The following is a 24,122-nucleotide window of genomic DNA, read 5'->3' on the forward strand; positions in this document are numbered from 1 at the left end:
AAGAAAATACATTTCTGGCAGTGTGGGTGGATAAGGGTTGAATAAAGTGTTTAGGTGTGGAAGTGACGTTTGGTTTTACAAAACGAGGTAAATAGGAAACAATAGGAAATATCCGTGCCAATTTCTCAGCCTGAGAGGTACTCCCGAAGCCCACAGGGATTGGGGCACCAGGCCCGTTATGCGTTTCTGATAAAGGCACGTATCCATTGAGAACACGGGAAGAGCAGTGTACTGAAATACTGATTTCACTACTATGTCTAGGCCCTGTGATTTCGGGAGTCTGCAGTTCATCAAGTTTACAATGGCCAGATCACTTTTCTTCTATTCTAAACGGGTACTTTCGTAGACGCAAACACTACTATTCCAAAGGCCCATTTACACCCAGACTCCAAAACGGCACTTTTAAGGACGTGTCCAGGACGCCGCGCCGGACAGGACCCGGCAGGACGGCACAGCCCGCGGAGTCTGCACGAGACGCACGTCCCACACGCCCCGCGCCCAGTGCGTCTCGCGCGCCCCGCTCGCTCCGCCCTCACGTCCCACACGCCCCGCCCGCCAGCGCCAGCCGTGTCCTTCCTCCTGCGGCACTGAGTGACTTTGTCCCCACGCCACCGCCGCCCCCGAGGCGCTGTACTGGTCGGCAGAGTAGGCGGCCATGGGAAGCCTCCGCGGCCTGCGCCTGGCGGCGGGTGAGACGCGGGCCGTGCTGCTGGGGGCGGAGGGGCCGGGGGGAGCGGGAAGCCAGCTCGGCCCCTGGGGTTCGAGGAGTCCTGCAGCCTCTGCAGGCCTGGTAGTTGCTGGGCATCACGCACTCCGCTCAAGTTGCTCGGAATCGTACCCGTCTGGTAGCAGTAATGGGAGTGAGCAAGGGCTGAGCGAGCAACCGCTAAGCAAACAGTGGGGGCTGGCCCGGAGTGACCCTCACACCTGGCTCTCCATCCACCCCGCTCCCACCAACTTTTGACCCCTTGTCCCTCCATTCCTGCCCCTTCCTCCATCACTAGCCTCCTCGGAGCTCAGTTCTTAAGGTAACTGCCATCCCTAGCACTGCCCGCCTCATTGCCGGAGGCATTCAGCATCTCCCCTCCGTTACTCCACTTGAGTCGGGAGTCTCCCCTCGCCCCCGTCTCGAGGGTTTATCCCAGCTTTCAGCGGAAATCCTATAGTCTGGAGTTTCTACCCGTTCAGTGTCTGATTCGGCAAGGGGATTAACGTCTCACAGAATAATAATAATTGTTTTCTTAAAATGGGGGATATATTTCTTTTAAATGCTTCTACAATCGAGTGCTTCGAATTTCTTGGAGGAAAGTATTACGTCAATGCAGGATCTGGGGTTTGTTTTCCTAGTTGACGTTGACATTTATCTAATGGGTATTTGAAGTCAGAGCTTAATTTGCCTTCTTGGGGCAGCAGCAGAGCCTTGCGTAGTAGAAGCTAAGAAGTCAGCGTTTGCCTCTTGGCTCTTTACTGGGCACTAATGCCAATCACTCCTTTGGTCAACTTTATGAGTTTCGATAAGGCATAATGATTGATCTCTTATTCCTTGCTGTCAAATCACTAAAAAGTTGTTTAATTCAAAGTCTAAAGGAAGAATGGCCCCAAACTTGGCTGTGGAAATTATGTAAATGTACATTGTAAATGAAGTAATGTAAAAAAAAAGTTACCTTTACATACATGGCTTACTTTGTCGCCCAATGGAGAGTGGACTGGAAAATGGTCTCAAACTGGAGAATGTTATTTACTTCCTTTAGCACAAATACCCCCTCCACTAAAAGAGGTTGATTTCATTGATTTGTTCAGCTTTGTTGAACTAATTCGCCAAAAATTTTTTGTATACACTAGTCCCCCCTAATCAGTGGTTTCGCTTCCCTTCGTTTCAGTTACCTGTGGTCAATCGTGGTCTGAAAATATTAAATAGAAAAATTCCATAATTTATAAATTTTAAGTTTGGGGCTGTTCTGAGTAGTATGATGAAACCTTGCACTTTTCCATTCTAACTCACCCAGGACGTAAACCAGCATTTCGTCACTGTATACACTACTAGCCTGTTAGTCACTTAGTACTTGTCTTCATTATCAGATTGGCAATTTTGATACCGCAGTGTTTGCGTTCGAGTCACCCTTATTTTAGTTAATAATGGCCCGAAAGCGCATGGGTAGTGATGCTGGCAATTCGGATATGCCAACGAGAAGCCGTGACATGTACTTATGTGAAGGATATGTAGGATACGGTTCGGTACCATCCATTGTTTCAGGCATCCCCTGGGGGTCTTGGAGTGTATCCCCTGTGGAAAAGGTGGGACTACTGTACATCCAGTTAACTGTTATAAAGCTTTTCAGCAAGGTAAGTGAAAGAACCATTACTCTCTAAAAGAACTAAAATAGACTAAGTGAAAGTGACTTTGATTACATAGCAGCTAAGACTGAGTGTTTATAAGTAGTTCGTCGTCTTCCCTTGAGAATGTATTTATGCATTATAAAGATTCCAAAGCCTCTCTGCAGACTTGTAATGTTTAAGAACTTTTGTCGGGCACTCACTCAGAATTCCTTGAGCCATTTAAGAACAGTTTCACTCCAGATAGATCCACTAAAGTTGTTATATGAGCAACTCTTTCCAAATGATCTTCCCTGAATGTCTGTTTTGTGAGCACGTCCAAACAATCCGGTCTTTCACCCCCTTTTGCCCATTTTATAGCTAACTACATTCACGTATATTATTTTACTTGACTGATTTCTCTCAGAAGCCCTCTTAGGTAAATCTTATCATCCCTTCTCCATTTTACAAGTAAAGAAACAGGTCAGAGGATTAAATGACTTGTACAATGTTAGAGTCAGGAGATAAGCCTGCCTTCTAATTCTGGAACTTGTGCTCTTTGCTTTGTTCAAGCTGTTTATTTACAATAAGTGTGTATATGTGTTTGTCCCCGGCTAATTTGGTCTCTTGTGAAATGAAAGAGTCATGAAATGCAGATTTACTTGTGAAAGGGAAGCACACATGTAAATGCAATTGGATTTTCAAGTAAGAAGACTGATTTAACAAGCAGCCTTACCCAGATAATGTAGGTATAGTCAGTCAGTCCTCTTATCCACGGATTCAGTCAACCACATATTCAACCAACCATGGATCAGAAATACTCAGAAAAACGTTACCTTGTTGCTGATGTGTACTGTGTAGTTAGGCCTATGGTGGTTGCTTCGGTACTCCCTGAACAATATAATAGCTATTTACACAGCATTTACATTGTATTAGGTATTAAAAAGTATTTTATAGGTAATTGAAAGAATTCCAGAAGATGTGGGTAGATTATATGCAAATACTATACTATTTTATATAAGGGGCTTGAGCATCCTTGAATTTTGGTTTCCGAGGGGGTCCTGGAAGCAATGCCCATAAGATACCAAGGGATGACTGTATACCTCACTTATCCAGAGTATTATTTGGAATAAGATACTCTAGCTGAGTGAACTTTCAAATAGTCAAAGCTTAATCCTTAAATGATGGACCTTTATTTTTAATTGTTTCTGTTGGAAATCTTTGGCATACTCCCTTAGCAAATGGACTTTTTTTTTTAAAAGATTTTATTGAGGAAGGGGAACGGGACTTCATTGGGGAACAGTGTGTACTTCCAGGACTTTTTTCCAAGTCAAGTTGTTGTCCTTTCAATCTTAGTTGTGGAGGGTGCTGTTCAGCTTCAAGTTGTTGTCCTTTCAGTCTTAGTTGTGGAGGGCGCAGCTCAGCTCCAGGTCCAGTTGCCATTGCTAGTTGCAGGGGGTGCAGCCCACCATCCCTTTCCGGACTCAAGGAGTTGAACCGGCAACCTTGTGGTTGAGAGGCCACTGGTCCATGTGGGAATTGAACCGGCAGCCTTCGGAGTTAGGAGCATGGAGCTCTAACCGCCTGAGCCACCGGGCTGGCCCCACAAATGGAGCTTTGAATTTTTTGAGCTTGAATTTGTTTGCTTTGTAGATATATAGGTCAGGGTTAACTTACAATACTTGGACTCCTTCATAGATGAAAGGTCCTGTGGACCTCTGAAATTATTATATGTGATACAATTATATTCAAATGTTTATGATTATATACCTGTTTTAGGGAAAGAGTATCCATAGCCTATATCCATTACTCAGAGCAATCTGTACTCTTAAGTTAAAAATGATTTGGAGCTAAATGGCTACTGGCCCACATTTCTGTGGGTTTCGTGAAGGTAAAGACTGGATCTGTTGTGTTTTTACTAACTCCTCAGCACTTATCAGTGTCCAGCTCACAGTAGACAGGCAATAGATATTTTTTGGAAGAGAGACACTAGGAAATATCTTGGAATATGCTGCAAATATAAGGTAGGTGTTCTTACCTCCTTTCTGAAAGTATAGAATAAAATAGATATAACCTTCAGGACATTGTATCTTTCTACACAGAAAAATTATTAGGTCAAAGGAGTGGAATGGCCTTATAAGAATGTTTCTTCACACCTTCAGAAAAGTTTTACTGTCCTAAATTTCTTTGACATCAGCAGATTTTAAAATGAATTTATGATTATTTTTATACCAATGCAATGGACCATGGGCAGCCTCCTTGTCAGTTTAACCCACATCACTGAGCACTGGAGTCAAGAAATACCTTAAAAGTCTTGTAGTCCAGTCCCCTCATTTTAAAGATGAAGAAACTTAAGGACCAAGAAGGAAATTGACTTGCCAAGGGACTCACGTGTACACCGGTGGGTCATAACCAATATCTGCTGGCTCCCATTCTGATTTTACTGCCACTACATTCATTGTTCTTTTGGCTTGTTCTTGCTAACCGACTCTAAATGAGTACCTACCGTTTTCACTGCTCCAGTCTTTGGCTTTGCTTATCTCTCCCTCCAGATCTTGCCAACAGGTTTTTATTGAGCACATGCTTTGTGCCCTGTATACTGTGAAAGCTCTAAAATGAGTGGACTGCCACTCCTCCTAGGGCTCGAGTTTATTTCAGTGAACAAGCATATCTATATAATACACCTAAGCTTATACATGACTATATTAAGTTCTAGATGACAGAACAGATTTTGAGTTCTGCTGTGGTGTCCTGGAGCTGGTTCCTAGTGGCTTTATTGCACATCTCATCCCAGTTTTACAAAGTATTGTTACGTTGGTAGCTTGAAATCTGCCATGGTGACGGTGTTTGGCAAACACTGCATATCAGGGCTTTTCCCCACCAACCCCCTCCCAACAGCCAGCATGCCACTGGCTTTAAAAATTCAGAGAAAGGAAAAGCCGTGTCAGTTATGATTATCTACTGAAGGCTTCATTGAAATAGAAGGGATGGGAAAGTTACATGAGCAAAGGTAGGGGTAGTCATGAGTCTGGAGATGGTATGGGGGAGAAAGGGCAGTAAGGAGAAAGGATTACCTTGGATTTTGGTCAAAAGGCACTAGGAGATAGGAATGGCTTTTTGAGGATTTTGAACCAGATGAATTTGGACAAAAAGGAAGCCTTTAAGCAGAAGTCATTAAAGAAACATTTTTGGAAAATTAACATGGCCGCTGCATACAACATGAATAGCTGCTACCTGTGAAGATACTACAGTCATCTGTGTATGAGGCGATAATGTAAGTGACAAAAGAGGAATGTATCTGGGAAGTGTTTTGAAGAAATTATTTGTATGGGTGTGAGAGAGTAATTTAAGGAAGGACTTAAAGACTGACGTTTTTGAGCATGGAGAACTGAAGAAATGTTGCCCCATTTTTAAAAAGAAACGAGTTGGGAAGGGATACTAGTTTGGCCGAGAGGATGGTACTTTATTGAGTGGTAGGTGGCATTGAGTTATAAAGTAAAGATTGTATCTCTCAGTCAAAGACCTTAGGACAAAGGAGAGGTAAAGTTAGGCTAATACATGGGAGCCATCAGTGCGGAATAGAGGCAAAGACTGAACCTTGGAGGCCTGACATAAGTAATAGGAAGTGGCAAAGAGGCTGTTAAAGAAGATGGATCATAGAGGTCAGGAGGGACTGAATCCTTATAGAAGGATGAGCTCAGCAGCGTCAAAAGGCCACAAAGATGGGAAGAGTTACACAACTCCAGTTATACTAGAATCTAAAAAACATATTCATATCACTAATGTTACAACAATTTTAGTAAAATGAGTGGAGGAGGAAACATTGTAGTAAAATGTGTGGGTGGTGAGGCGAGGTGAAGGTAGTAAGTCCATGCCACCTATTCAGCCACTTGAGCTATGAAAGCAAGGAGATTAGTATTTTACTTATAAGAGCTGTTGAGAACAACTGAGTGTTTCATCCAAGATAGCCACTGTGGTGTGATGAATAGGAATTCTCATCAACTACTGATAGAAGTGTAAATCGATTCAGCCTACTCTACTGCCAGGATTCTATATAAGAAAATAATCAGCAATGCCATCAGAAATTTGTGTAGAAAACTGTCCACTGAAACATTATTTGTAATACTGAAAAATGGGAGACAAATCCTGTCATAGGGAATGATTGAATTCAAGTTCTGTTTGTTGGATGTTATACAACTAGCAAGTTTTTTAATTAGTATATAGGAAAAGCGTTTGTGAAATAAGCAAGATATAGTATTATGTGATTATGAAAAATGTATGTGTTGTGTATAAGCACAGGAAAAAGTATGGAAGAAATACACCAACCACATTGTTATTCATAGAGAGAGTGATTATGGGTGCTTTTATTTTTCTTCATACTTTTTTTTTTTTTTTTAGCTTCCAAATGCCTGTAATGAGCAAGTGTTACTTTTATGATTTCAAGTTTTGTTTGTTTTTTTGTTTGTTTTTTAAGAGCAGGGAAGCACATGAAAAGGTCAGTGGAAAGGAAGGATCCAAGATGAGAGAGGATTGTGAGATAAGTTTGGTACAACTTTCTAATAAGAGGGATCATAGATGGAAGGGTTTACTACCGTGTTTTCCCGAAAATAAGACCTAGCTGGACCATCAGCTCTAATGTGTCTTTTGGAGCAAAAATTAATATAAGACCTGGTATTATTTTAGTATAAGAGTGGGTATAATATAATTAATGTAATATAATACAATATAATATAATATAATAAATACCAGGTCTTAGCCTTCCTGGAAGGACTAGCCTGCCGGGAAGGAGGAGAAAACAGATGGAGAGATAGGGAATCTGTTTCTGTCACAAAGCTAATTTAGGTCAACAGTGAAGGCCAAGAGAGTTTCAAATAGCCCCTGTTGAGAGTGGGCTGGAATGTTAATGGGAAGAAAATCGTTCACCAAGGAGTGGCTCCGTCTCACTGAGGTTTAGCCACCAGATACATAGACTTGCAAGACTTTTTTCCATAGTTCCCCCCCAACTGCAAAACTGGCCAGGTTCCAAAGATTTATTTATAAATCTGTTATTTCTACTCTAAAAGATTTTTCCCATAGAACCAATGTTACAAATGGTGATTAGGGTTCTAGCCAGCCCACAAAACTCATTATGTCGATCTGTCTTGCCAATTTTCCCTCCCTAATATTTTTCACATCTGGTAAGTTCTCTTCATTAGGAGGTTCCTTATTCATGTCTTCCCACTCCTGCTCCCTTTCCCCTCCTTGTCCCTCACCCCAGTCCTGCGCTGCATTCTGCACTCAGATTTATCTTCCAGAAACATTATTATAGTTTTCCTGCTCAAAACTGCTCTGCCTATTTCCCAAATCCTCTTGGGGGCGTGGCAGATAAAGACCTCTCACTGTGAGGGCGCATGGGCAGCCACCATACAGAGCCAGAGGGAGTAGGCCATTGTCGTCGCTTCAGTTCTGAGCCCTAGAACATCAGCAGGGGCAGGGGCCTGGTTAGAAAGGCAGACCTAAGAGTTAGGCTTGTGAGTGACAGCCGGGCACTAGACCCAGAAGTCTGTGTCACATACAAGAGCAGGGCAAACCACATTTGAAGCCAGAAAAAAAGTCCATCCCTTGTCAGAATAGTTGCAGACAGGAGATAGCAAGCCATTCAGGTCTAATCATTGGGAAAACGCAGAGCAAGTTAGTATTTCAGGTTTGTTCATTTGCTTTGTTGTGGTCAGCCCCTTAGGCAGTCCAGCTTTGTTTCTAATGTGGAAACTAAATCAGTGGTTCTCTATTCTAAATGAGATCTGGTTAGGAATAAGAGCTCCAATTTCTCTAATGACATAATTACCCTAATTTAACCGTTCTTTCTACTAGGTCTGTTGAGTAGCTAACAAACATAAGATGTACAATTCATAGTAATTATACCGTATTGATGAGATAGTGTACATATAGGAACCTCGCTGTCCTCAGAATAGGCATACACATAGCTTTTTCTTTCTGAGACTTAAACTGAGACTTTCTGATTCACAAAACAAACTTTCAAAGTTCCTGCCTCAGACTTGCCCTTTCCTAGCACAGCAAAATCGTAGGACTTTCAATTCTAACAGGATTAAATAGGCATCTGGCCTAGCATGAGAACCAAGTATTTAGATTAGGAAATCTTTCCATGAGACATGGAAAAGAGGAACGTTGTCCCAGAAACAAGCTTCTCCCAGCGGAGGTCATGGTAGCTACCGGCCTTCTGGAACACTAGGAAGAGAGAACGAGGTGCATGGGCAAACAGTCTCACATCAGTGCTCAGGATCAGGTCTGGTCATTGATTGTGAGACAGACACTGGCTGTGTTTACCCTTGATGGGCGGCCAGCTGCTTTGCAAGAGGGATGTGAAATAAAGCCTTTTCCACAGGAGATGAAGTAAGGCAACTGGAGAACAGTTCTCACTGCATGTTCTCAAGGACGAGTGGAGTATTAGAAACCACGTGCTCTGTAAAAATCTGAAAGCTGAGCGTATTCCACAGGGATTCCAAACTGTCGGTGTAATAAGTTACACATTATTTACATACAGAAATTAGAAGTAAAGCAGAGCTTCTGTTCAGTAAATTAACTGTAGAAAAGAGGGATTTTTGAGCCCAGCCAGAGACAGATGAAGCCGCGATAGTGTTCCCTGGTCACTCGTATAGTTTGTGTTCAGCTGGGACTCTCGCTAGCTGTTTGTGCTGAAGAACAGTGAGCTCAAACATGGCAGCGCATGAGGATCACTTACCTAGGGACTCTTTTAAAAAATATTAATGCCAGAGTCCCGCTCCCAGAAATTGGGATTTAATTGGTCTGGGATGACCCTGTGCATTTTTTTTTTTTAAGGTACTCTGGTGATTCCAATATGCAAAGTTTCAAATCCACTTTTCTAGAGCAGTGCTTCTCAAACTTGAGTATGCATAAACATCACGTGGAGGGCTTGTAAAAACATTTTTCTAGGCCCCACTTCAGAAGATTCTGAAGGTTTGGGCTGGAGTCTGAGAATCTATTTCAGCAACACTCCCAGCTGAGGCTGGGTAGCGCTCTCCTAGACTTTAGAGATGTGCTGTTGCTTTCCATGTGTTGGGCACACGTAAGTCCTCAGCAACTGTTGAATGAATATGGGTGTCATTTTGATTCTCAAAATTTCATGTTCCTGTGAATCACGTGGCTATCTCGTTAAAAGTGCAGATTCAGATTTTGTAGGTCTGGGGATGGTAGCTGAGAGTCTGCCTTTCCAAAAAATCTCCTGGGTAATGTCAACCACTCTTGAGAATAGCAAGATATGACAAGATAGCTACTCTTTTGTATAATTTTCTCATCTCATTTCCACCAAGATATATTAGTCAGATAACCTTCACCTGCATAGCTCTGATCTACTGTGAATTGGGCACATTTCCTACTATACCCCATTCCTTTCTTTTTCTCTTCCATTCCAAAATCATATTGGGATGCAGGTGAGTGAGTGACATTTTAATAGCGATAACATCAAATTCTAATTTTTAAACGTTAAATATCAAGTAATTATAAAATATTCATAAAAGATGTATAAAATAAAAACAAGATATAATTAATACCCATGTTCCCTGTTTTTCACATTTGTTTTATTTTGGGATAATTTTAATTTACAGAAAAGTTGCAACAAAGATAGTACAGAGTTCTGTATAGCCCTCACCCAGTTTCCTCTAATATCAACATCTTACATAACCACAGTACATTGTCAAACTAAGAAATTAATGTTAGTAGATTACTATCAACTAAAGGACAGACTTTATTCGGTTGTCATCAGTTATTCTGTTGTTTCCTGTCTCAGCATCCATTCTAGGATAGCACGTTGCATTTAGTTGTCATGTCTCTAGTCTCTTCTCGTTTGTGACAGTTTCACATTCTTTGATTTTTATGATCTTGACAGTTTTGAAGAATACTGGTCAGATATATTGTAGAATGTCTCTCAGTTTGGGTTTGATGCTTTCTTACGATGAGACTGGGGTTAGGACGTTGGGAAAGAATAAAGAGCAGAGCTGATGTGCCCTTCTCATCACATCATATTAATACATAATATCCACATGATTTATGACTGGTGATTTTAACCTTGGCCAGTTTCTTCCTTGCAAAGTTACTGTTTTTCCTTTTCCATACTCTTTTCTTTGGAAGCAAGTCACTAAATCCAATCCACACTCAAAGGGAAAGGAGTCCAGGACGGAAGAGTATCTCCATATATTTGGGATTTTTCTTTAAGGAAGATTTATCTCTTCTTCCCCATTTTTTCATTCATCCAGTTATTGTGGTTGGCATTACCTGGGAGACTTGTCAGCTCCCACCCACTCTCAGACTTACAAAATCTGAATCTGGATTTTTAATGAGCTACCCAAGCTGATTTCATAGGAACATCAAATTTTGAGAATCAAAAAGACACCCATATTCATTCAACAGCTGCTGAGTGCTCACCGTGTTCCACACACATGGAAATAAATTCATCCAAAAGTGGATAAATTAAAAATTATATGGACTTGTATATTTTTATACCTTAAGTTATAATCTATACTACTTCATTTATTTTGTTGCTCAAATTAGTTCAGTTTAGACTCTATCAGATCAGCTCCTGTGTTCCTTTACATGACCCCATCTTTTTGTTTTCTGAACACTTTTCCTTTCTGGTACTACAGGATGTTGCCAGTTGATCTTGCATTTTCTCTGCCCCAGCCTAGAACCAGCCATTTTTTTCTCTAAGGAGCCCCAGTTCCTTTTATTGGGTAATGGCATTTAGAAACCAAGATCTGGGCACTGAGTGTGCTTGTTGGTACTGAAGTGTCACTGAAGCCAGGCCCACCCAGTGGGTGGAGCTGGGAAATCCATGTATGTATACTGAGCCCTGTGTATACACATAATTATGTCTATATCTGTCCATCTGTCTATCTTATATCATCTTCCTGTCTATATATACAAATACATATATTCATAAAGCTAAAAGAGTTCATACTGAGTTCTCTGACTGATCCAGCACCACAGGGTTCATTCTAGCGTTCCACACTTGTTTTTGGAACTTCTTTCTCTGACAGTGAGAAACCTGGCTGTTGACTTATTTGTTCAGCCCTATTTACTTATTTACTTATTTGTTCAACCCTAGTATGATTGTAGTTTTTAGAATCATTAATCCATGCTCCTGTAAGAAACAAATTGGCCAGTTAGAGTACAGTGATTATGTATAGTTCTTTTTGTCTTTAGTCTTACAGTTTCCAATCAAAACAATGTTTTCCAGAGTTACTTAGGTCAGCTCCTTTTTGCCCCACCTTGAAAGTCATGAGGTTAGGTTATGTCCTATATGTCTAATACTAAGATACATTTGTCACAGTCTCCTTCCATTGTGGAATTCCCCCCAACGTCCTGGTTTTGATATTTTAAAATTTGCGTATATTAAAGTTCTTTGTAATGTACAGTTTTATGGGTTTTAACAAATCCATGATTTTATTTTTAAGCAAATCATTGGCACACTTCATAGCTGGCAACACATTTGGAACACACCTGACAACTGATCTTGACACTGATTAAGAAACCCCAAATTAGATAATCTTCTAAAAGTCTCTTTCTCTTCCAGCATTCATTGAACCTTCGTTTATCATCACTAATTCCAAAAATTGGTCATGTCCCAGATCACATCACTCATGGTTATCTCCAGGAGGACCTTGCAAGATTCTGAGGAAAAAAGGCATCCCCACCTTTCTATACTGGCCATTATGAGGTTGGAAAGGAGGGGACAACAGGACAGAAGCCAGTACTTGAAGCAGCCTGATCCCAGCTGACCCGTTCCCTCCTGCAGCTAGCAGCAATACCTCTAAGGCACTGGTTGTCACACTGAGCCCTAGACCAGCAGTATCAGCGTTACCTGGGAAATTGTTAGAAATGCAGAGTCTCAGGCTCCACCCATACTTACCGAATTAGAAACTCTGGAAATGAGGTCCCGTGTTCCAAGTCTGTGTTACGAGTCTTCTGGGTGATTCCGATACCCGCTGACGTTTGAGAGCCTCTACCCTTAAGAGTAACCAGCCTTTTTCCAGTCAGCCTTCGTGGCAGCTGTGAGGCTTCATCTTGACTTCCTGCTGAGGCCCTGGGGAGGCAGCGCTGTCCGCCAGGGATGGGCTGCAAGTGCAGTAGGGGTTAAAGGGCTCTTTTCCCTTGGGGTGGATGTTTTCAGTTTTGATCCACCAGAAGATGGAAAATTTCCGGCTTGGATGTCCAAGACAAAATACTTGACCTCTAAAGCGTTTATGCTTTCATTTTCTGGGTAATCATAAAGTAAAAACTGAGGTCACATTAAGTACTTCGTTGTTTTAGTGATGTCAGTTTTTTAAAATTATTTTTTAACGCCGTCTATTATGTATAAGATTATATTTGTGTGTGTTTTAATCAGCATTTATACTTTAGGGAGGTAAAAATTATTGTCATCCAGTTGAAGTTGTAGTAAGAAAAAGTTGGGAGCTATTTTCTCATCTAGTTAAACTTTTCATGCCTTCAAGCCGCTGTCCCCTCCTTCCACCTCAAGTACCTCTGTGCCCTCAAATCCCACTTCTCTTCCCATTATTTACTCTGTTCCAGCCACTCTGGCCTCGTTATGGTCTCTAGAATCACTTTAGGGCTTTTGCACTTACCATTGTTTCTGTTTGGAATAGGCTTCCACCAGATATCTGCATATACCGTGTTTCCCTGAAAGTAAGACCTAACCAGAAAATAAGCCCCAGCATGATTCTCAGGATGCTCATAACGTAAAATAAGCCCTAATGCTTACTTTGCTCTTTTGGAGCAAAAATTAATATGAGACCTGGTCTTATTTTCGGGGAAATATGATAGGGCTTATTTTATATTACGAGCATCCTGAAAAATCATGCTAGAGCTTATTTTCCAGTTAGGTCTCATTTTCAGGGAAACATGGTAGATTCGTAAAGCTAGCACCCTCACTTGCTTCAAAAGTGGCATTCTCAAACAGGACTTCCTGACTACCCTATTTGAAGTTTCATTGCCTAGAACAATGCCTGACATATGATAGGTACTCAGTTATTATTTGTTGAATGAATATCTCCAAACATGCATTTATGTGACTGATAGTAAGTGTACATGTTAGCATTTTTGCTTTATCATTATTATCCAAACAGCTGAGAATCAACTTCTGTACTCCTCAACTGCCTCTGTTCTGTTCCATTTGCCTAAATTCCTTCTGTTGTAACTAAGAGGGATGGGGAAGGACAGCTCCGTAAGGAAACAATTATTGATTCTTTTTCTGTTTCCTGTTTAGAGAGCAGAGTCCATCTAGCTCACTGCCAGTTACCCTTGTTCCATTCTGTCTCAGTGTCTGCCAGAGGGGAATGGGACAGGATGGTGTGAAATGGACATCGTAGGTCTCATTAAACCAATGGTTCTCTGGGGAAGCTGAAAAAGTCCTGGAGATGAATGGTAGTGATGGTGGATGGTGGTGATGGTGGCACACCAATGTGAATGTACTTAATGCCACAAAACTGTACTCTTAAAAATAGTTAAAATGGTAAATTTTGTGTTATGTATATTTTAACACAATTGAAAAAAAAAATGTGGTTCTCAAAGTGTAACTCCAAACCAAAAGTAGCAGCTTCACTGAGGAACTTGTTAGAAGTACAGATTGAACCTCCACTCCAAAACTATTGGTTCCAAAAAAGTGATTTGTGTTTTAACATGCCATTCAGGTTGTTCTGATGCACACTGAAGTTTGAAAATCACAGCATTAAGTAATAATTTTGTTTTAACTCTGAGAGCTGTTAAAAAAAAAAAGCCGATTGAAGAGTTTCATAGAATATTCTCATGTTCTGGTAACTGTATAATTACCTTGGTCAGAAATTCTGACCACTTTAGGGGTAAAATTGAAAAGTGCTCTGGAAATGTTTTGAAGATTAATGGTTTAAGTAGTGTTTCAAAAAACGAACTTAATATTTAGAGTGCCTGCTGTGTGTCAAGCATCTTGCCAAATGCTCTCATATTTATTTTTTTCTATTTAACCCTCAAATTAGCCCTGGTGAACTAAATGCTACATTATCCACATTTAAAATGAGGAAACAAGCTGAGCTCAATTGTAATTATCTACTTTCCCAGGCAAAGCTTTCTGGGATTACAGACCTAGAAAACTGCAATAAATGAGACCTCTTATGCAGGTAACCACAGATCTTTATACACAAATAGAGGTTCCAACTTCTGGTAAGTCAGAGTAAGGACCTCTGGAAATCCACTCCTATGTAAAAATAATGAAAACACTGCCAAAAATTTTTTAAATCAACTTTTGCAGAATTCTAGAAAATAACCAGAGGTTGGTGATGATCTAAGTAGCATTTATCCTAAAAAAATGACTTAATCATGGGAAGAACAGCAAGTCTTAAGCGGAGTTTTAACTGAAAAAATGACTTAATCATGGGGAAAAAAATGACTTAATCATGGGAAGAACAGCAAGTCTTAAACGGAGTTTTAACTGATTGATATGAGCCCCACACTCAGACTGTGTATCTCCTTTATCCCCCACCCTCATCAGAACTATTTCTGGCTGTCTGTGCTTGAATTCTGATTAATTATCGACTGGTTAAAATTTACATGCTGAGGCTGAAGGTGAATATTACTAATGGAAATTTAAGTTCTTAAGAACGAATGTCTTTTCTAGCTTGTTTACTACTTAAAAAGGCTTGGAAACATTACAAATCCAGTAACAACAAGCCGCCCTCCGTGAGCATCTCTAAAAACATTTCCTCTTTAAAGGAACCAGAGCACATTGAAGGAATGTCTCATTCTAAATCGTGGCCAGAAAGCATTCAAATGAGTCTGGAACATATTGTCAGGAAGGGAGCTATCAGTGATCACTGAGCACATGCTGAAAGGACTCATGAGCCAACTTAGACGAGTTCCCAGTGACTAAAGATGGGAACATCTGAGTATCAAAAAGAAAAATAGCAAATGGACTGGAGCATATAGTGTTAAAATACAAGAATTCCTTATGATACTTAAACTAAAAGTCATCTGTAGAGGTTGCTGGGAAACCAGTTCATTAATTTGAAAACTGGCAAATAAAGGGAAAAAATCAAACATTTATTCCACATAACTTTTACCTTAGGATAACCAAATAGTTAACGTGGAAAATAATACTTCCACTTTGCAAGCTCTACTGAAACAATAGATCAGGTAACAATCAGCAATGTCTGCTAAAAACATTAGATGAAAGGTGGATGGCGAACTTTGTAAGGGATGAGTCAGACTGAAATCATCTACTGATCAATCTTAATGTCACAAAAAGACAAAACTGGTGGATATGCACTAGGGGTACACAATACACCTATGAGACATTGCTAAAAATTCTAATTTCAATATGATCAAACCTCAAAAATCTATTTACAAGAAATAGAGGAATGTGTTAACATTATGGAGATGCAATCAACAGAATCTAAACTGAGAGATACACTATAGAACTAATAACGTAGTTTCTTCAATAAATTAGAAGAAAAGGAAGAAGGCAGGAGGGGAGACCTACACAAGAAGCATCAATCACATTCAATGTTTGCACCTATTTAGAATAAACCAACTAAAAAAGTTATGAACGCACTTAGGAAATGGAATCATAATATTTGGTTATAATGTGCTGATAACAAGAAGTTATTTTTTAGTAATATAAATAGTATTCTAGATATGATTTTGAAAAGTTATTGTTTTGGGATGCATACTGAAGTATTTATAAATGAACTAATATGTTTGGGATTTGCATTAAAATAACCCAGTAAGGGGTAAGGAGTGGGTGGGGTTCAGATGAAACAATATTTATTAGCCATGTATTGATAATTGTTGAAACTGGATTATGAATATGTGGAGATTTATAATACTACTCTTTATAGGTGCTTAGAATTTAGATTTTTAAAATTAACTACCTATATTCTTACATGTAATAGTTTTATACATTTTATATATATACACATATATATATATAATTTTTAAATTACACATAATTCATGACTCCATCCAAAGTTGATTTCTAGAAGGAACAAGTCTTTCTAGAACCCCTTGCCATTGCAGCTCCTTACCCAGAGTTTACCAGAAGAGTATTGGCAACTTGGCATCTTGGTTTATCACTTCTAGAAGGTTGCTAATCTTTCTTTACCTAAACAGTTGGGTGCAATAATACATAATGTTTCCACCAGAACCATTATTATACTAAGACTTGTGAGGTACTTTCATAAAACTTACAGCTGATAAAATGTTTATGTTGTAAATACCTAATTTCCTAATCAGCAACACATCAATATTTTTAAACAACACCCCATGGCACCATAAATATAGTATATGTATCTTACATATAGAATAGTATATTCATTTGAGTTAATTTTTATAAATGAAATATATACCTTGCAGTCATTTCTCATTTTGAGATATCAGATTTTCTTTCTCTGAAACGTTTTTCTCTCTTTTCTAGGAAATTGGTTTAGGTTATGTGAAAGAGATGCTTCCTCGTCTCTAAAGCTTACCAGAAACTCTGATTTGAAGAGAATAAATGGATTTTGCACCAAACCACAGGAAAGTCCAAAAGCTCCATCCCGTAAGTTTTTGTTAAGCTTTTCCAGTTAATGGACTAGGCAGCTCCCAAAGAGCAGGACAATTTGGAATCAAAAGAACTTAAAAGAGAGGTGGTCACAGGGGTTCTGTGTCATGCCCTATCATGCAGTTCAGGCTCCCAAATTGTACTGACATTGGCTGTTCTTTCTTCATTAAAAATGACAAATAAGGAAAATGAAGAAATCACATGTAGCAGTGCTTTCTTCATTTTCCTTATTTGTCATTTTTATCTCTTGCCTCAAAGATTGGACTGGAGTATTTTGTAAGAGAACACATGCACCAAAGTAAATAGTGGCCTAGAAATGATCTTTTAAGGAACTCCAAAGATGAACCAAACCAAGAAATGATATTTTGGGTAAACTAAAACTAGAGCTAAGTTCTGGCCTGGGCATTAACTGCAGCTATGTTTAGTCCTCTTCCTAACTCAAACCCTTCTCACTATCACCACTATGGGAAGACAGAATATAATTTGTAAACTGTAGGGTCCTAAGAACTATTTGCTTATTCACTCTCCGTGGTAGTATATTAACCAGGGCCAGGCAGGTCTTGGTGAGTGGAAAGGAACTATCCTCAAAGAATATATAGTAAGAGCTTAAAATGTTTCTACCCGTCGACCTGGTATTTCACTTCTGGGCATCTATCCTAAAGAATAATCCTATATAAGTGAGAAAAACTTTGAGTGGAAAGATAGTCCCATTTTTATATAATAGGAAAATGAGAAATCTAAGTGTCAAATAACTGGGAATGATTAATTTTGTACATCAGTTCTGCTTGATGAGATTATGCAGTTGTTGGAATGGTGCTTATAAATACCATGTACACTAGCATGGAAAATGTTATAATGTTAATGAACAAAGCAGAATATGAAGTTTTATATTGTGTGTACATACAAGCATGATACTGGTATAAATTATACATACATACTTACGGGGATGAGACTTAGAAAATTGTCTGAATTGTCTTTAATGGGTATGTAATACTTAAAATGAGAAGAAGGAAACAAAAACTACAGCAAATGTTGTGCCGAATGCTGGAAGTAGTAAAAGAACACCACAGCAATACTGTTTCTAAACTTCTAAACCTCTTTCCTCACCTTTGGTCGTTTATTGACTTTCATGTTCTTTTGCTGTTGCCTTCTGATTAAGTGAAAGGAACAGCATAAGCAAAGGTCCGGCGGTGGGAATGAGTGTGTGTGCAGGTAGGTCTGTCTGCAAGAGACATGGAGGCAGAAGGTGCGAGCTGGATGCGGTGATCTCCAAGGGCCCTTTTAACCCTGACACTCTGTGACGCCCTAACTTTCTGCGCCTTATCTTCCATGACGTTCCCTGGCTTGGACAGACTTTCTCTTACCGTCTGTGATTCTGTACCTTTCTTGTTCGTATGCCTCTTTGGTCACTCCAGTTTCCTCTGTTACCTCTTTCTCCTGTCCTTTTTCCTGGGTCACACCCAAGATCAGCCCTGGCCTTCTTCTCTTTATCACCCTCCCTGGTTCTTTCTCCCTTTGCACCAATCGTTATCTCTACCTCCAACTTACTAATGAAACCTACTCAGGTGGCATACATTTAGATGCAATAGATCTAAAATGGCACAAATAGCATTTTTCTCTTGGTAAATTTGAGAATCATAATCTTATATAAGTAAGATGTCTTGTTTTTCTCATAGAGACTTACAGCCACAGAGTGCCATTACACAAACCTACGGATTGGGAGAGGAAGATCCTGATATGGTCAGGTCGCTTCAAAAAGGAAGATGAAATCCCAGAGACTGTCTCGTGAGTGCCGAACTTAGGGTTGTAGGCAGCTTTTATTTCTCACTGATATGTTTTAAATGACGAGCAGTTCCTCTGAGTCTTGACTATTTAAAACCTTTCAACCAAATTTTAAAACAGTTTTCACTTCTCTAAATATTTCCTCTTTGGCAAGTACCTGGAATAAAAGCAGTGCCGGAAAATCTGTGTCTTATCATTGATATGTAGTACCTAGTGAAGAGTTGTCGGATACTCTGAAGTCAGCTGATACGATTTCCTCTCATAGCTACAGAAATGGGACTAAACAGTAATGTTCACTGTTTTTAGATTGTTTTAATCAGGGTGTATCAGTTAGGCACCAGTGACAATAACTATATCCTATAATATACACTTAAGTATTCAATCATAAGCATAAAACTATTTAAAAGCAACATATTCTCTTTCTGGGGTCCAGGAAAGAGTGCCTCCCTAACCCCAGCTCTGGCTGGGATCTTGGGACTTTGTTAGAGTCTGTAGGTGACGAGTACAGATTCCTCCAACCCGGGGTTTCTCAAACTCAGCACTGTTAACATTTGGGCCAGAAAGTCTTTGTTGCAGAAGGCGGTCCTGTGCATTTTAGGATGTGTAACAGCATCCCTGGCCTCATCACTCCCTACATGCCAGTAGCACTCAGTGACAGCCATCAGAAATGTCTGCACACATTGCCAGATGTCCCCTGGGGGACCAGCCATTCCTCCACTGATCGTATTGCATCTTGGCCAAGAGAGATTCCGAGAGAGAGATGTCCTCTCCCCTGTGAGGGGTCATCCTCTTCAGAGACAGGGATGTGGGACGAAGCTCCTGGACGTGTCTTCTAGCAAACAAGCTATTCCTCACACCTTCTGGTTTCTGTTTTCAAGTCCTGCTTGCCCAGGACTTCATCTGGGCTCCTTCAAGGTATCTTTTTCCAAGAAGATAAGTAGTGTTTACAACAGCTTTAAAACAGAGCCCTTCCGCTTCTGCCAGTCAAATTAAGTAGCACATTATTTTCACTAAAATTATTTCAGCAGGAGAGCCTTGGTTCATCTTAGCTCAAGTGACAACATACTCTCCTGGGAAATAATAACATGCTGGAAATATCAATGACATCAAGTTCTTCGCTGTCCTGATTAATTTCTTCCTGAAAATCCCAGCAGAAAACAAGCTGGTATATACCTGTGGCCCTAATAGGTGCTCTGTAAACTGCTATGGAACAACTTCCTGAGGCAGCCTTGTAGGTGGTTCCCAGATCCCCTCAAGCCCAAAGTACTATCTAGTGCGTCACCCTGGAAGGCCTTTCTCTGGGCCTGGGAGCCGTTTATCATGTGCTGGTAGCTCTGAACAGGCTCTGCTTCACTTGCCCATTCTGATGGCTCCCTATAGAATGGAGGGCAACATCATGACCTTATTTAAATGCATTTTACTTTTTAAATGTTCCCTCACATGTAAACTAGATCACTTTCCATAAGGATCACAGCACTTCAGTTGGAAATACTCATTCACATAAAATATTGTCAACCTGAGTCGTTTGTAGTTGGTGGGATCTCAGATGCTCTTCACAGAGCAATTCACTGTCTTTAGCAGTCGTTCTGGTTCCTCCCACCCTGCAGGCCCAACTTCAGTGCCTGGAGAACTCCGAGCACATTGCCGCCTCACTGAGCCCCGGCTTGAACATCACAGTGCACATGCTTTTAGGGTTCTCCTACCACCTGCAACCTTCTGGATCCTGTGCTTCCTTTCAAGCATTTTTAAAGTATTCCCTCCCACCCCTGCGATGTCAAGTGTAGTATGTGTTAAAAACCTGGGGGAAAAGAAAGAAAATTAGCACGCCAATCCCATCATCTAGAGATAACCACTTCCTAGTCACACCCCACTGAGCAGACCAGTTCTCTCTCCTGGGCCCATTAGGACTCCACATGGCCCTGAGTGTCTACCAGACACTCAGGTAGTAGAGCTTCGACCCACTGCCCACCTGCAGAATCACCAAGGTGGAGGGGTCTTCTCCTTAGACTCTTTCTTTGGCCTCTCAGCTTTCACTCAAGAATGATAATCCAATCCTCAAATTTCTCTTAAGGCACATGGGTGGACACATTAGAAGAGGCACTTGCCAAAGAGGTCAAGTTCACTGTCTCTCAATTTTAGCAAAACATTAGTTGAAAGATAAACATTAAAGGAGCATTGCTTAGAGAGTCTTTTCTGCTGTTCGGGTATTCTCAAATCGACTGGTTCAAGGCAGAAAGCAGTAAGCTGGGCATAAAGAGCACATTGTTTAACTCTCCTGTTTGTTTTGTTTTTTTCTTCTGAATTGTACTTTGTGTTGACACTTACAAAGCTTGTTGCAGTATGTTGTCAGGATATTATTTAGATAATAATATCACATAATACCTTCTTAAGAACCCCACTTTTAGCATTGGCTGCTAATGTGCAACTTGAGAGCCAAAATCGGGGCCCACCATAGCAAGTATAGATTAATATGCCTGGCCGTTTTTTAGGGGGTTGGGAGGGAAGCTTTGTTCCTGGCTTCACTTTCTACCTTCATACTTTCTTCTTTTTTTCTTACTTTAAATTTGTGCTATCATATTTTATATATAAAGTGCTTTGTGAAAATGCCCTGACCTCCCCGAAGTCCTACAAGATCTCCAGGCCCCACCTCCTTGTTCATATTTGTAGGCACCACTCCACTTCCGATGTGTGGCACACAGAGCTTTAGATCCTGCTGGCAACTTCAGGAAGAGAACGTTCGCTTGCTCTCACGATCTCCTTGTACTATTAGGTTTGAGATGCTCGACGCTGCCAAGAACAAGATGCGGGTGAAGATCAGCTACGTGATGATCGCGCTGACCGTGGCAGGTTGCATCCTGATGGTCATTGAGGGCAAGAAGGTGAGAGCGGCCTTCCTCTCTGTCTGTTTTCCACCAGGTACCTAGAGGAAATCAGAGGTCGGCCCTCATATTTATTCTCTGAGAAGAGGAAGCTACTTTTCTACACAGGAAATCATAAGAAACAAAATAAGACATAGTAGGGACAAACAAGGGATATCGTGCCTGAAGATAAATAGCAAATTCTAACTTTGGCAAGGGGAAAGACTAAATTAGGTTTATGTAAAGTAAAAAACAGTGCTAGTTATCACAGATGTCATCAATAATGTGAAACAAGAAATAGCACCCTGCATATTTGATGGTAGCCCCGCGCATGTCCATGAAGCACTCTCAGCACGTGGGCTTGTTTATCCTTATGCTAACTGCCATAATCCTGGGGAGCAGTCTTATCACTGCTCTTTACCTCATCTGTAGATGAAGAAACATAACTTGGAAAGCTTTAGTAACTTGCCCAAGGTCCTGCGTCTCCCTAATGGCGGAGCCACAGTTTGAACCTCCACCTAATTGAGGTGACAGTAAAATTGCTCCCACTTATTAAGTGCTTAGTATATAGCAGATACTGTTAAACTCATTTAATCACCACAATAATCCTAAGAACCCAAGAGGTAGGTTCTCTTACTATGCGTGTTTTTTAAAAAAGGAACCCAAAGTTTAAAAGATGTTAATTTCCCCAAAGTTACATAGCTAGTAACTGGCAAGATTAAAATTTACAGCCAAGTTTGTAAGTTACCAAACTTCATACTATACTACCTTGTGATTAAAATAGTTGTTTCATATGTAGCAGCACTGGTTAAACCCTTATTTTTTGTTTTTGGAGGTTTATATTAGATTTATTGTAGAGAACTGGCTTACATGATTAGGGGGGCTGGCTAGGGCAGACCATCAGCAAGGGTAGGCTGGAGCTCTCAGGCAACTAAAGCTCAAACCCTCATTGTAATACCACGCCTAATGCTATGTATTACAGCTTCCATGTGCAGAGATGTCTAGTATCTATCATCACATATTGAAGTTTCTTATATAGACCCAGTGGTAACAGACTTCCTTATCCCAAGGAGTCCAGAGTAAAAGGAAGTGAAATTCTGGCTCCCTTTAGAGTCCTGCAATGGAAAATACCGACCATGTAGGCTGACCTTACGGGTGCACGAAGGGCAGTGTGCAGACCTGGGAACAACTGTTCCTGCCCCACTTCCATTTTTCTTCCGTCTCCCACTTTGACCTCTCGTGCTTAGTTTTCAGATTGAGACCTGCAGAAGCATGTGGACAGGATATAGGAATTCCTAGAATTCTGAGAAACCTGCACTGCTTTTGTATACTTGATTTTACTAGCTGAGTTTAAATACTCCAGAGACAAATTACTCCCTGGGGTGTCCTCTGGCCTCATCCAAGGGTATGCATGCTTTGTACTGTAGAGCGTTCCTCTCCTGCTCTAGACCATAAAATTACATTATTTGTCTTTTATGGAACTATCCATGTCTAAAAAGTTGGTAAATTCTATTGGAATGGAGAGCTTTGAACTTAGTGTGATTTAGAAAAGAGAAATCAGCCATTGTATGTTTTGTTTTCACTGTCAACTTACCATCCTTTCTCCTCTCCTTCCCATTACCTAATTATTTACACATGAAATTATACAGAAATAGCAAAACACCACCTCGTAGGGCGCTAGTTTCACTTATTTGGTATAAAAATTTTGTAAGTGGTCTGTTTATAAAAGCTTCACAGGTCACAGGGAGGGGAGCAAGGGAAGAGAACTGTTGCCTCTCCACCACCACTGTTTGCTCTCAGAGGATGAGTAGTAGGAAAGATACTGCTGGAAGTCATCAACGGCAGTATTTGCTGAAGTCTGGGGTTCCCAAAGCAAAATGTTTTTGGTAAAAGAGGGGTAAGGAGCTAGAAGGGCGTGAAAGCATACAGATGCACTGGGGAAGGACAAGTGGTAGCAGCAAAGAAAAGAGATAGGAGAAAAGGGGATAGAAATGAAAATGAGGAACATTTAATACCACAGAGAAGAAAAAGGGAAAGATAAGGGAATAGATTATTATACGGGAAGAAGACAGGCTAGAAGATTTAACCAGAGGCAAGAAAGGAAGAGAAGGTGGGGGTATAGTGTTTCTTGTGCTTGAATGGATGGACTGCTATACTGTGAAGCATTAGAGGACGCAGAAGTCACATGGAGGGGACTGTCGTGCTGTGTGCACACAGCAAACCATTTCATGCCCTAGTTAACCTGCTGACATCAGTGCCAAAGAATTACATCCTCCCCAAAACAGCATCAATAATCACTTGTATGAATTTGTTTCATTTTAGGCTGCCAAAAGACATGAATCTTTAACAAGCCTGAACTTAGAAAAGAAAGCCCGTCTGAGAGAGGAAGGACTTCTGAAGGCCAAAACAGAGTAGCTGAAGTATCCATGTTAGCTGGATTTTGAAAATCCAGGAATGATGGTAAAGCAACAAGCCCGTGTTAAAAAGAATGCGGTATGAGGATCTATTTCATGAAAGTATGGTTTGTACAAACTTACAGCATTTCCCTATTTCTGCTCTAGAGGTACAAATAAATTTTCTTCAAGAAA

At 40.5% G+C, this 24,122-nt stretch overlaps 1 protein-coding gene across 1 annotated transcript; it reads left to right on the top strand.

Annotated features, from left to right (window-relative positions):
• The first annotated feature begins 548 nt into the window (after positions 1-548).
• Positions 549-24,122, top strand: FAM162A (family with sequence similarity 162 member A). Its single transcript, XM_081075642.1, has 5 exons — positions 549-689; positions 16,769-16,891; positions 18,571-18,679; positions 21,447-21,555; positions 23,857-24,122. The coding sequence occupies exons 1-5, from the start codon at positions 656-658 to the stop codon at positions 23,947-23,949; spliced, it is 468 nt and encodes a 155-aa protein (XP_080931768.1). The 5' UTR covers positions 549-655; the 3' UTR covers positions 23,950-24,122.

This window comes from Rhinolophus hipposideros, assembly GCF_964194185.1.
Source record: "Rhinolophus hipposideros genome assembly, chromosome: 2".
In the NCBI taxonomy this organism is placed as follows: domain Eukaryota; kingdom Metazoa; phylum Chordata; class Mammalia; order Chiroptera; family Rhinolophidae; genus Rhinolophus; species Rhinolophus hipposideros.